General features: G+C 37.6%; 1 protein-coding gene and 2 pseudogenes across 1 annotated transcript; 2 read left to right on the forward strand and 1 right to left on the reverse strand.

Moving 5' to 3' along the window:
- Positions 1 to 6578: 6578 nt before the first annotated feature.
- Positions 6579 to 7028, forward strand: LOC120118728 (annotated as a pseudogene).
- A 1262-nt stretch (positions 7029 to 8290) lies between these two features.
- On the forward strand, positions 8291 to 9630 carry LOC120118727 (CASP-like protein 1F3). Its single transcript, XM_039138729.1, has 3 exons — positions 8291 to 8621; positions 8695 to 8821; positions 8885 to 9630. Exons 1-3 carry the CDS (start codon positions 8395 to 8397, stop codon positions 9140 to 9142), a joined length of 612 nt encoding a protein of 203 aa, XP_038994660.1. The 5' UTR covers positions 8291 to 8394; the 3' UTR covers positions 9143 to 9630.
- On the reverse strand, positions 9572 to 12254 carry LOC120118729 (annotated as a pseudogene).
- Positions 12255 to 12476: the final 222 nt, after the last annotated feature.

A 12476-nucleotide genomic window follows, 5' to 3' on the forward strand; every position in this document is an offset into this window, starting at 1 on the left:
TTGAGATTTAGGCTTTACTAATTTCCTTCTCCATGGCCCTGCAATATCAATTAGAACAAGTTGATTATCTTCTAGGATTTAACTATGCAAGGCTTGATGATGATCGAATCGACATAATCGAATACTCATCTATAGCTCTCTACATTAGCTGTCTAGAAATTGTTCGATGAAAAGCCTTTGACAGATTTAACGGAGGAAGATGAGGAGATAATTAAATCTGTTGTGGCGGGAACAATTCCTTCGTATTCGTTGGAATCGGAATTAGGTGATTGCAAGAGAGCGGTTGCAATTAGGCGTGAGTCGTTACAGAGATTAATGGGCAAGTCATTGTCTAGATTGCCCTTGGAGGGGTTCGATTACAAGTCGATTTTGGGTTTCCATTGTGAGATGCCGATCGAGTACTTGCAGATTTATGAGGGAATTGATGGGCTGTTGTTGCTTAATGGAGGAGAGTTCTCGGTTCCCATGGCTACCACTGAAGGTTGCTTGGTTGCTAGCACTAACAGGGAAAGTTTGTTTTAAATTAAATTGCAAATGCCTTAGAAAAGGCTCCTGCATGCGTGAGATCAAACAAAAAAAATACAATGCTTTTGAACTTTTGGTAAATCCAACATATGGTCCTTCATCTATGGATTCCTTTTTTATATTTATTTCATTTAGTTTATTACTTTTTATTTCATTTTTTTCTTTTGATTTATTTAATGTTTTTATTTCCTTATTTTAGTATTATTTTTTTTCTTTTCCTTCTTTTCATTTATTTAATATTTATTTATTATTCTTTATTTAACATTTTTGACTTTTTAGGGATATTTTCAATCAATCAAAGGTAATTAATTTGAATCAAACTTTTTAAATTTTATTTTTAATTTTTAATTTTCGTAATTAAGACAACCGACAAATTAATTGGTACCGAAAGGGCGGTTCAAGGGTGCTAATCCTTCCTTGACCGTAACCGACCACCGGACCCGATACATTTATGGTAAAACGCAGATCATGTAAGATGGTGTCCGACCTACCTAAATTCGTTTAAAATGGTCGGTGGCGACTCCCTAACCCAATCATTCAAGTCGAAGCCCAATTTCGGGTCCAACCGAAAGACGGTTGCGACACCATTGATTGTAAGATGTCGTCGAAATCTTTCTGCATTTGTCAGGATTTTACCTTTGCAAACAAGCCATAGGAATGTTTTCACCTTTTGAGTTCTTTTTGTATGCGTGAATTACCTTCCATATAGGTTCTTGAGTATATTCCCTTTGTTTTATTCTAACTTCATATGCTATTTTGTCAGAGAATTGATGATCCTCTCTCTTTAACCATCCAATTCTATCGTTGTTTGCTGTTGTGTGAGGTCCTTTAATTGCTGCCAGTCTCAGAAGTATATGCAGTGGTAGAAGATGTTCAATCTGCCTCCAATTCCAATTACCTTCTTCATCAGTCATGCTTTTTATGGTTGCTTTTCCCACCTGATTATGGTTTCGTTGATTGACCAAATTTATTAATGGCCCTGTTTCTGCAATCCAGTGGTCTCTCCAAAAATCGGTATGTATCCAGTTTCCTATTATCCTGGTTATGTTGCTTCGGACATCCTCCCATACCATGCTTATCCCTTTCCATAGTTTGGAGCAATTTTGGTTTCTAATGTTAGTCGGTATCTCTTCTTTACATTTTTACTTCGCCTTGAGAACCCGAACCCACAATGCGTCTTTCTTTGCTATTAGATTAAAAGCCACTTTTCATTATAAATGCTTCATTTTGCTCGTTTTTCTTTCTAAATCCAAGACCTCCATCCGATACTTTTTGGCATACTTCCTCCCATTTTACTAATGATAATCCTCCTTTTCCATCTATTTTACCCCATACGAATTGTCTGATGATTTTTTCCAATTCTCCACAAATTTTTTTGGGTAATATTGCTGTCTGCATGGTGTAAGTTGGGATGGCTGCCAAAACATCTTTGGCAAGTGTAATTCGACCAGCTAGTGACAATGTTTTTGCCTTCCACCTGCTTAGTTTAGTTTGAACCATTTGTACCAAGTAATAATAGGATGTCGAGGTGGTTCGGTAGTGTAATATTGGTACTCCTAAATATTTCCCTAGATCATCAACCATAGTAAATCCAAAGGATGTGCTTATCTGATTTCACAGTGTTGTCTGTACATTCTTAGAGAAGAAAATTATTGTCTTTGCAATGCTTACTTTGTGTCCTGAAACTTCACAGAATCTTTCTAGTACTGTTCGGATGATATTGAGCTGGTCTAAGGAGGCTTCTGCGAATAGAATCATGTCATCTGCAAAAAATAAGTGGGATGTCTTTGGGCTACTTCTTGATGTTTGGAATGGTTTTCATCGTCCCTTTTCGGCTTCTATTTTAATTGTTGGTGCTAGTCTTTCCATACATAGAACGAAAATATAAGGAGACAATGGGTCGCCTTGTCTTATCCCCCTTGATGGTTTAAAAGCATCCGTCAATGATCCATTCCATGATATTTGTGTCGAAGCTGTCGAAACACAGTGGTAAATAAGATTACATAGAGCATCTGGGATACCTAGGTCTCGTAATGTGCGTCTATGAAATTTCATTCCAGTCTATCATATGCTTTCTCCAAGTCGATTTTTATTGCCATCCAACCTTTTTTCCGGATTTCCTTCTCATAGAATGTATTACCTCTTGGGTTATTATAATATTATCAATGATGCTTCTACACGGAACAAAACTAGTTTGGTTATTTGATATCCATTCTGGTAACAGAGGCTTCAGATGATTTACTATGATTTTTGTGACCGTTTTATATAGCACTGAACAAAGGTTGATTGGTCGAAACTGGTGCATTTTTTCTGGTTTAGCTGTCTTTGGTAGAAGTATCAGTATTGTCTAGTTGAGTTGTTCTGGCATTATTCCTTCTGTGAGTATTCTTCGGATCATCATGCAAACTGAATTCCCAACTAAGCTCTAATTTTTCTGATAAAATAACGCATGGATTCCATCTATTCCATGTGCCTTAAGTGGTCCCATTCCAAAAGTAGCTTCCTTGATTTCCTCATTGGTTACTTCTCGTGTAAGGCTTTCTTTTTCATGCTCTTTTATTTTTTTGAACTTGCCTCTTATTTCATAATTGTATTTAGGATCCCCACTGCTTGAAAATAGTTTGGTATAAAATTGGATTGACATTTCTCTAAGTTCCTCTTGATCAATACTTCAACTGCCATCTTCGTATTTTAAGGTTTCGATTTTGTTTGCTCTTCTTCTTGTTATTGTTGAGGCATGATAGAATGCAGTTTTTCGATCCCCTTCCAGTATCCATTTTGTACGTGTTTTTTTCTCCACAGACTCTCCTCCTGGTCTAGTACAATGTCGAGTTCTGTCCGCAATTGTTTATCCAACTCTACCAGAAATTCTGAGTGTGTTTGTTGTAGGGCTTTGTCTATTCCTCTCAGTCATACCAATAAGATTTTTTCCTTTTTCCTATGTGTCCAAAGACGTCTGAGTTATATTTTTCCATTTCAGTTTTGAATGTGCTAATATTTTCGTTTAGTTCCCCGTTTTCTTTCCATATGGAATTAATAGTCTTTAAACTCAGGGTGTTCCTGCCATGATGCTATGAAGCGGAAGGGTCGATTTTTATGATATTGTTTGTCCGTTGTCAGCCTTAGGATGAGGGTCGATGATCTGATCCAATTCGATCTATATGCAGTACCTGTGAGTTTGGGAATGTTGAAATCCACTTTGTGTTTCCGAGGCAACGATCTAGTCTTTGTTGTAGGTTCCCACGATTCCATGTAAATGGTGGACCATGGAATCCTAAATCTAATAATCCAGTAGAATGCATGAAATTGGCGAATAATCGGCTTCCATTTGTGTGTGCCGTTGCGCCTCCTCTTCTTTCATGTATGCATAATATCACGTTGAGATCTCCCCCCAGGATCCAAGGTGTATTATCGTTTGGTGCTAGTGCCTCAAGTTGGCTCCATAGATGTTTTCTTTTAGACCCGTTTGGGTTTGCATAAACTACTATGAATTGTGCCCATGTATTAATTTCCTTAGGCTGAAATCTACCATTAATGAATTGATTTGATATGTGGGTAACCTCAATTTCCATTGTTTCTTCCTATAGTAGCCAAATTCCACCTCTAAATCCATGTGCTTCTACTCAAAGTGACTGTGAATCCTAGTTTATTGATTATTCTGTCTGCTTTTGTTCCACTCGTTCTTGTTTCGAATAATGCAACCATATTTGGTCTGTGTTCTTTAACAAATAGATTAAAGATTCTTCTAAAGGTTGGGCTTGCAGCTCCTTGGCAGTTCCAAAACATGAAACTAGTCATTTATTTGAATTTGTGAGGTTTCAGAACCTTGTTGTTCGGCAATTAACCGAGACTTCTCTGTGTCTCTTCACTTCATTGTTCTTTATCTGTTGATCCTTTATCACCATGTTATTGTGTATTGGCATATTAACTAGTGCTTGTGGTTCAAAATTGACATGTTCATCATTCGAGGTTATGAACAGCTTATTAGATACTGTATGTACCCACTCTTTGATCAGGTTATGATTTGCAGGGCGAAAAGTTGTTTGTTTTTTTACTTTCAATCATTTCACACTGTTTTCTTTTCTCATCCTTCCAGCTTCTTCTCCCCCTTTTGGGAATTTAGTCCCGTGCATTTTTTCCCCATACTTGGTTCTTTTATGGTTATGGCTGTGTGGTTTGCGTTCCCTGTTGTGGTTATATGTTCCACTGCTTCCATGTTCTGTCCTTCTATCATTGGGATTACTTCTATTTTGTTTTTTATATTGTCCGATTCGTGCATTTTCTTTGCTGGTTTTGGTACCATGATGTTCATGTTGCGATTTGTTCCCCTTGTTTGATGATCTGGTGAGTTCCTTTTTGTTGTTTCTCTATTTACTAGTCCGGTTCTGTTCGCATTATCTTCTTTATCCTCTGTCCTTGTTTCTATTTCAGCCATGTGACCATTCTCATCTTCGCTCAATATAGTGAAACGAGAGCCCCCTATACCGGCCTTTTGTTTCGCATTGTCTTTCTCAGTCTTTTGTGTTGTCAATGTTTTTCTTCGACGATTTTCCACCACCATCCATGGTCCAAATAGTGTTTCTTCTTATGTTGTTGCAAGGTTATGGTTGTTTTTATTCCTTTCGTTAAGCTCTTCCTCACGTTTAGATTCTATATGTACTTGATATGCTGCACATTGCTCTCTTGTATGCCCATAAACCCCATAATGGAAGCAAATCTATTATAATCCCTCGTATTCTAGTTTTTGTGTGAATCTATATATTCTAATACAAGGAATTAGTGGTTGGTTTAGATCTACTAAAACCGCAATTCTTGCAAACTTACCTCTTTCCCCCGCCTGAGTGTTATAATCTACTTTAATTACTCGTCCGACTACTGAAGCAATTAGTCGAAAAAGTGCTTTTGTGTAGTATCTATAAGGTAGTCCTGGTGACCTGATCCATACTATCACTTGTGATGGATATTTTTCAGATGTTGAGAATGATCAACTCCACGGTTGGACTGTCAAATAACTTCCATATATTGTCCATGACCCTTCTGTTACCTTTGTATAGTCATCTTCATCTGCAAATTTGACTAAGAAATAGTTGTTTTCTAGGTCGATGAGTTGTATTTCTCCAATTGGTTTCCATAGTGCTTTGATCCGATTTAGCAGGGCTTTGTATCCTATCATCCGTCCTAACAGCCGAACGATGATGACATTCCTCATGTTTTTATCAATTTGATCATGAACTTTTTCCGAGAATCTGATTGTTGGGAAAACACACAATTTGTCGATAACGTAGTCCTCCTCAAATACCACAATTTCATCATCATTAATACCACAACCTGTATTTAGCATTTTCCTTGCCCTAAATGTGTTGACTATCATGCTTGCGTATGTTGCCTTCCCTCTTATCTCTGTTTCTGGTTTATCTCCTGTTTCTTTTTGTTTTGCGCTTTCAATTTCTTCTACTTCATTCATGCCGGATGCTTCGGCCATGTCTCTCCCTGATAGATTATCGGCATCCATCTCTTCTGTTTCTGTAGCACTATCGTTGATATTTCCATCCTTTGTGTTCTTGATTTTTTTTGGATTTCCTTGTTCTTCCAGATTCGCCTGATATCCGGTTCTTTCTAAAGCTGGTTGTAAATTGATCTCTGTCTTCTCCTCCGGCGGTCTTCCCCCAAAAGTCCCGTATAGACTTTGTTTTTCGATAAGGTTTTCTTACGAGAACGAGGGAATTTTCCCAATCATGTTATTCTTAAATCTAAAAATTGATACTATAGTGTAATTTTAAAAAATATTTTAATCAGATATTATTTTACAAAATTAGATTGAGGGGATCAATATAGGGTTGAAAACACAGTGTGGGGGTAAATCCGTCCAGCACCTAACAGCCGGTCGTAGCATGTCCTGTCAGCCTTGTGCGGATATGAATACCAACAAAAACCTTAAACCCCATAAAAACCCTGAACCGTTCCCTTTCTCTTCCCATCACCTTTTGTTTTATCTTTGGGTGATCCCTTGTTTCTGTTTTTACTCTCTTCTAGCCTAGTTTGCTGTAATCCTAATGGCGGACCCTTCAATGTACAACTTGTTCAACCATCTCGACTCGTCTTCAGCTTCAAACCCCATCAAGAAACACCCAAAGAGCTTCACCATTTAGGCTTTGCCATTGTCAGTTCTGTCCAAGGAAGTTCTTAACTTCTCAAGCTCTGGGTGGACACCAAAATGCCCACCGGCGAGAACGAGCCGCGTCTCGAAGGAATGATCAGTGTCTGCTCCCCCAACTATACAAATTTCAGCAACAGGTTAGCCCTTTTGCCTTTGAACCGAGGAACCTATGGACTAGCGTGGTGGTGCATCGTATCTCGACCCCTTCCACGTCCAACACCAATACCGTCCGTCTGCCGGCTTTGTAATTCCTCAGGGATTCATAAGTGTTTCCTCCCCAGAGACCTCATCTCCGAGCACTGATGTGGATGAATCTGCAAATGTTGATCTCACTCTCCGTTTATAAAACCTCCCTTTATTGCTTTTTTTTTTTTTTTAAATGGCTACGTTTAGGTCTCTTGTGAAACTTCAAAGTGTGCTTACAAGTTGTTTGAGGGTTTTAAAAGTTTCATCTTACATATTTTGTCTGAGATCTGGTAATATTTTGTAAATGGATACTGAAATTTCAACGTTTTTAAACCCTTTGCATGTCTATATTTGATCGTCTCTCTTAATGTTCTCCTGTATACCTCAATGCAAGGATTTAAATAGCGATCCGCTGTTGTAATAGCGTCCTCCATACAACGGTAACAATATTGTCTGCGATTGATATTGTATGACCGCGATACCCTGTTATATTCGCAATCGCGCCAAACACGAAGCGACCGAAAACATGAGCACAACCGCAATTTAAATCCACTTCAAAAAAATTTTTTGGGGATAGAATTTGAGTAATTTATATCAATTTTATTGAAAGAGACTTGCAAGTCAAACTTTAATAAAAAAATAAATAAAACTCAAACTCGAATAAGTTTACATTATCTCAATTAAATATTTTCAACTAAATTTAAGTTATGAGTTAGATATTTAGATAATATGTTTTAAAAGATAATATTTACATCATAAATATAATATTAATTAGAACTCGCAAAATATTAAGGAATTATTTAAATATTAAACTAATACGAAATAAAATATTTAATAAATTTGCATCCAAAATAATTAGCTTGATAAAATATGTAATAAATAAATTAATAATGAAAAACTCATTATTTCAAGGATAATTTCATTTAAAATGATAGAAAAAAAATCCACATTAAACACAATATATTAGCCATTAGGTAACCTCTATAATCACAAGAATGAGACATGTCATCTGCTTTCAATAAAATAAAATAAAAACAGAAGAAAATCAAGACATAATCGTATTAAATCTAGATTTTTCTTGCAAAAACCAGCAATTAAGGTTGTCGTCTACTTTCCACAAGTAAACAAGGTGGTACAGTTCTTAGAGGATTTTTCAAATCAAGGCAACTCAAATGCCTGATCGTCGGAGCCTAATTAATTTGTTTCCACTGCAACATCCCCCCCCGTTTTTATTACATCTCTGCAGGTTGTTGGTCCAAGTCCTTTTCAGTATTAACTTTGGTCTCAAGAAATAATAACCCTCAAGCAAATTTCTACCATTGGAACAGCACAAACTTTATTTACTCCACCCCACCCACCCCTTCTTGCTCTTTTTATCACCTTCGAATCCAACGTTGTTCAAACTACAAGAAAATATTTTGTTCAAGGTATTTATTTGATTGGCTTGCATTTGGATAAATACCATCTTCTTCTTCTTCTCAGTCATTTAGTTGTAGCTTTCCTTCATTCTTGGAAAGAGTCTGTAAATGGCACCTGAGTTTGCCAGAGAAAAAGCTTCGGATATGGTTCAAGCCAAAGGCTTTGCAGTGTCCAACACCTCAAAAGGAAGCTTCTTTAAGGTTCAAACCACGGTCAGGGTTTTTGCTGCTGTTTCCGCATTGACTGCTATCTGCCTCATGGCAACAAGCTCCCAGACAGTTGTTCTATTCGGCTTCACCATTAAAGCTCACTATAGCTACTCATCTGCTATGAGGTAATCACTGGTTTTGACAGTTTCATACATGTTAGGTTAAATGGCTTAACATTTTGTAGTGGCTTTGTTGCAGGTTCTTATTTGTGACAGATGCTATAGTATTAAGTGCATCTTCTGTGCTTTCACCGATCTTTGTTTACCATTTGAGACGTTCGGGATCGAGTCCCAAGAGCTTCTTCTATCTGTTTTTGCATGACATGGTGAGCACTTGTTGTTGAAATTTGAAACAATCAAAGTTAAAGTTTCCTGCATTGTTTTCGCAGGTGATTATGGTGTTGGCGATATCCGGATGCGCGGCTTCGACGGCGGTCGGCTATATCAGCCGATATGGAGAACAAAAAATGGGTTGGATGGCTATTTGCAACCGTGTGAACAAATTTTGCAACCATATGACGATAGCCATAGTGTTATCTTACTTGGCTTTCTTTTCCTATTTTGCTCTTGCTGTTATGTCCAGCTGCAAAGTCATGTATCGAGACAATGATGAGTACGGAAGCAATGAAAGGCAAGCCTGTCCTTGAAGACAAATCATCTGTTTTAAGAGGGTTAGATGTTGTTTCTTTAGAAAATTACATTGCTAGTAGGAGGTAAAACATTTTTTGTTGTTCAAACTAAATACTTTGTCTTATTGTTATACTCTGATTAGAGCTTGTAAAATGTCCTTAGGACAACTTTAGCAATGGTAGTATGCAGCAAGATCTTCTGAGATTGCTGTAAAAAGCCCCACGTTGGACTGCGTGTCGCCAGAACCTTAGTCATCACGTCTTAAAGGTAACTGCATGGATTGTTTGCTTGGAACAAAAGCAAGCTGATTCCATTGATCTTAAACAACTGGGTTATAAGGTTCACCATCAAATACTAGCTCTTAACAATCATTCATTGCTTGTGTCTGTCTGTCTTTCTGTACAAGGTAAGCTTGTATAAGAATAAAGATACAATGAGGGAAAAAAGACTGTAAAAAATGGTTTCATTCTGTTTCAATCTCATCTTCACAGTCTTTGAGATGTTCTTTTAGGGGCTGGCCCTGTTTTTCCAAGTTTTCGGAATTCCATACAGGATCCATTGCAGGTAATTCATAGTCATCAGGTCTCAGTGATAGTTGGAAATCTGGTAGTTCAGGTAATGTTTGGAGAGCCCTGATGCACCACCAACATTCGAAGTTAATCCATAACCATTTATTGAGCAAAGTAAATTAAAACTCCGAGCCGCAGTCGAAACAGCTTACTTCTCTTGTTCTAAGAGGCAGCCATACATCTGTGATTTCCTTGATGTAACCTCTGGTATTTTCTGATGTAAATGCTTCATAGCTCCCCAAAGAGGAGGTGCCCTTTTCCACAAATAAAAATAAAAATAAAAGACAGCATATTCATATCAGATGCATACTTGTATCCACGATCTTAGTCCCGAGACTGAGCAACATGGAACGATAAGCAGACCGGAAACAGCATCCGGAAACTGCATGAGATTGAGAACCAACCTGGTTACGGGAGCTGCAAGGCAAAAGCTTATGCAAGCTTTCTTGCTCTCCACCAGTAGCTCTTGTGCAGCTAGGAAACAGCATACGGCACTAATATGACAGGTCGGTTCACTACCCTTGTCGAGAACCAGACCGTGGTAGTAATAAGCAACAGCCTGAAGATACAATTAAATAGAAGTTAGATTCCTATATGAAATTGGGATGATAATGTTTTGCTATTAGAGATTGTGGTTGAAACCTTTGCTTCAACAATTTCCATTTGATGAACCACATATGTTTCTTCCCATACCCATTGCTTAAGTCACATCCAGCCAAGCATTGATAAGCCTGGTTATACAATAGGAAAGAAAGCCGACTGTAACCGATAAGTCATATCCACTGCTGAAACCCGAATTCATACAAGCATTCGAGTGATGACATAGATTTCTCAAACGGAAAGTTAGAAGTAAACCTGACTGTAATAGATCAGCAGTTCACAGGCCAGCCTCCTCTTCACTGATAAAGTAGCTTTTTGACTTTCGATAGCTAAACCGAGCTGTATTTCGGTTCCCTGAATCGAAGATCCATTTCCACTGAATGATACCAAGAAATCGAAGATCCAATTTCATTTTTCAATTGAATTTATTCGGTGACATAAGTAATGAATACCTGACCTAATGCTTGGATGGAAGTAGCTTCCAGTCACCATCCTGCAAATCTTTTGACATACTTTGCCTGGGAATATTTATGAGATGTTTATAAGATTTCAAATGAAAATTTATGCTTGCATGTGAAAGAATGTTATCAAGAACTGCAAATATGTACATACTTGATTTCTGGTGGTATACGACACAGTACGTTCCGGACACAAAATTCCAGGTACCCTGCAGCCTTGAGCAATAAATCAACTGCATCTCTCTTACAATCTGGTGGTGATTAATGCATATGATTTTCACTGATTAGACTAAGAGTTAAAGTAAATCATAATTGAAAATTAAGAGTCAAAGTAAATCATAATTGAAAATTAAGGCATAAACCTGTAGAAACGATCCGTAAGCCAGAACCAGAATAATCCTTGGGGATCATAAGTGTGTCAGCCTCAGATAATGTGAGCATAGCCATCATATGAACGACCGATAACAATTCGAACCAGACGTTTGTTAAAATAGTCTCCTGCACGTTTTGGATTAGATCATAATTGTTTACAATTATAGAAGAAACCCTGCATCGATTCCTAAAAAACGTACTTGTCTTCCATCTTGTAAAATTTTCCACTTGAATTCCACCAAGTCCTCAAGACCATGTTCTGCAATGTGCACAGTTATTCATCATAGGAACTTGGAAAAACATGTGACACTGAGAGACTGGGATCAGCAGATTATAAAACCTTTCTTAGTAAGTCCGACTAGAATTGACAAGTACTCCTCCAGGGCCTGCCGCAGTTCTGTAATTGCCAATCCACCTGCAACATCCACAGTTCCACTTCAGATTTGAAGATCACATCCATACTATATGAAAAACAACAGTGTCATAAGGTGAGAGAGACCGGTGTCCTCTGCAATCAACGCAATCGGTTCCTTAGACAAAACAATCTGTCGATAATATCACGAGGTATTAGGCCCTTGAGCGCTTGTTGAAGATCACAATGTTCTGGAGTTCTCATGCAAGGAGCAAATACAACAACTTCAGGGATACTCAGCTTCTTCTTCTTCTCAAATCCGTACACAGAATAAGTGCACCCCATCTTTTCACCTGGGGATTCTTTTCACTAATTAACATCCTACAAAATCATTCAAATCACCGATAATTCAGTTTCATAAAGTGTACCCTCTGGCAATTCAGGAACATACAGACCTGAGTAACAAAAGAAAAGAGATAAAGCTGGAGCACACATAATTGATATAGTTCTGATATAGTTCAAGCTTATAAATGGAAGATAAGATTCAAGTTCAAGAAACAAAATTAAACTTACAACAACAGCATCCAGAGCTACTCAATAAATGGAAGATAAATGAATCAAAGCAATAGAAAAAGAATACTGATCATATATTATCAAGTATTGCATAGATCCCAAAGTAACTCACTGTATACAAAGAGAGAGAGAGAAAGACCCAAGACCCAATACGCAATGGAATGCTGATGATATCTTAAATATCGAGAGAGAGAGAGAGAGAGAGAATCTGGGAATAGGAAGCTCAGGAGCCGAGGTATATCTCACATGGCTGACACATGGAAGTCTTCATTGACATGCAAATTGAAACTTCCCGTAACACAAATACAAATACTATTATTTATTCATTTCTATCATGCAGAAACTGGTTATTCCATACAGAAAAACTCCAAGAAACACATATCCAATACCCCAATGTCCATCATACATCTGTAATATCCTTCACTTT

Source organism: Hibiscus syriacus, unplaced genomic scaffold (assembly GCF_006381635.1).
Source record: "Hibiscus syriacus cultivar Baekdansim isolate YM2019G1 unplaced genomic scaffold, ASM638163v2 tig00110328_pilon, whole genome shotgun sequence".
In the NCBI taxonomy this organism is placed as follows: domain Eukaryota; kingdom Viridiplantae; phylum Streptophyta; class Magnoliopsida; order Malvales; family Malvaceae; genus Hibiscus; species Hibiscus syriacus.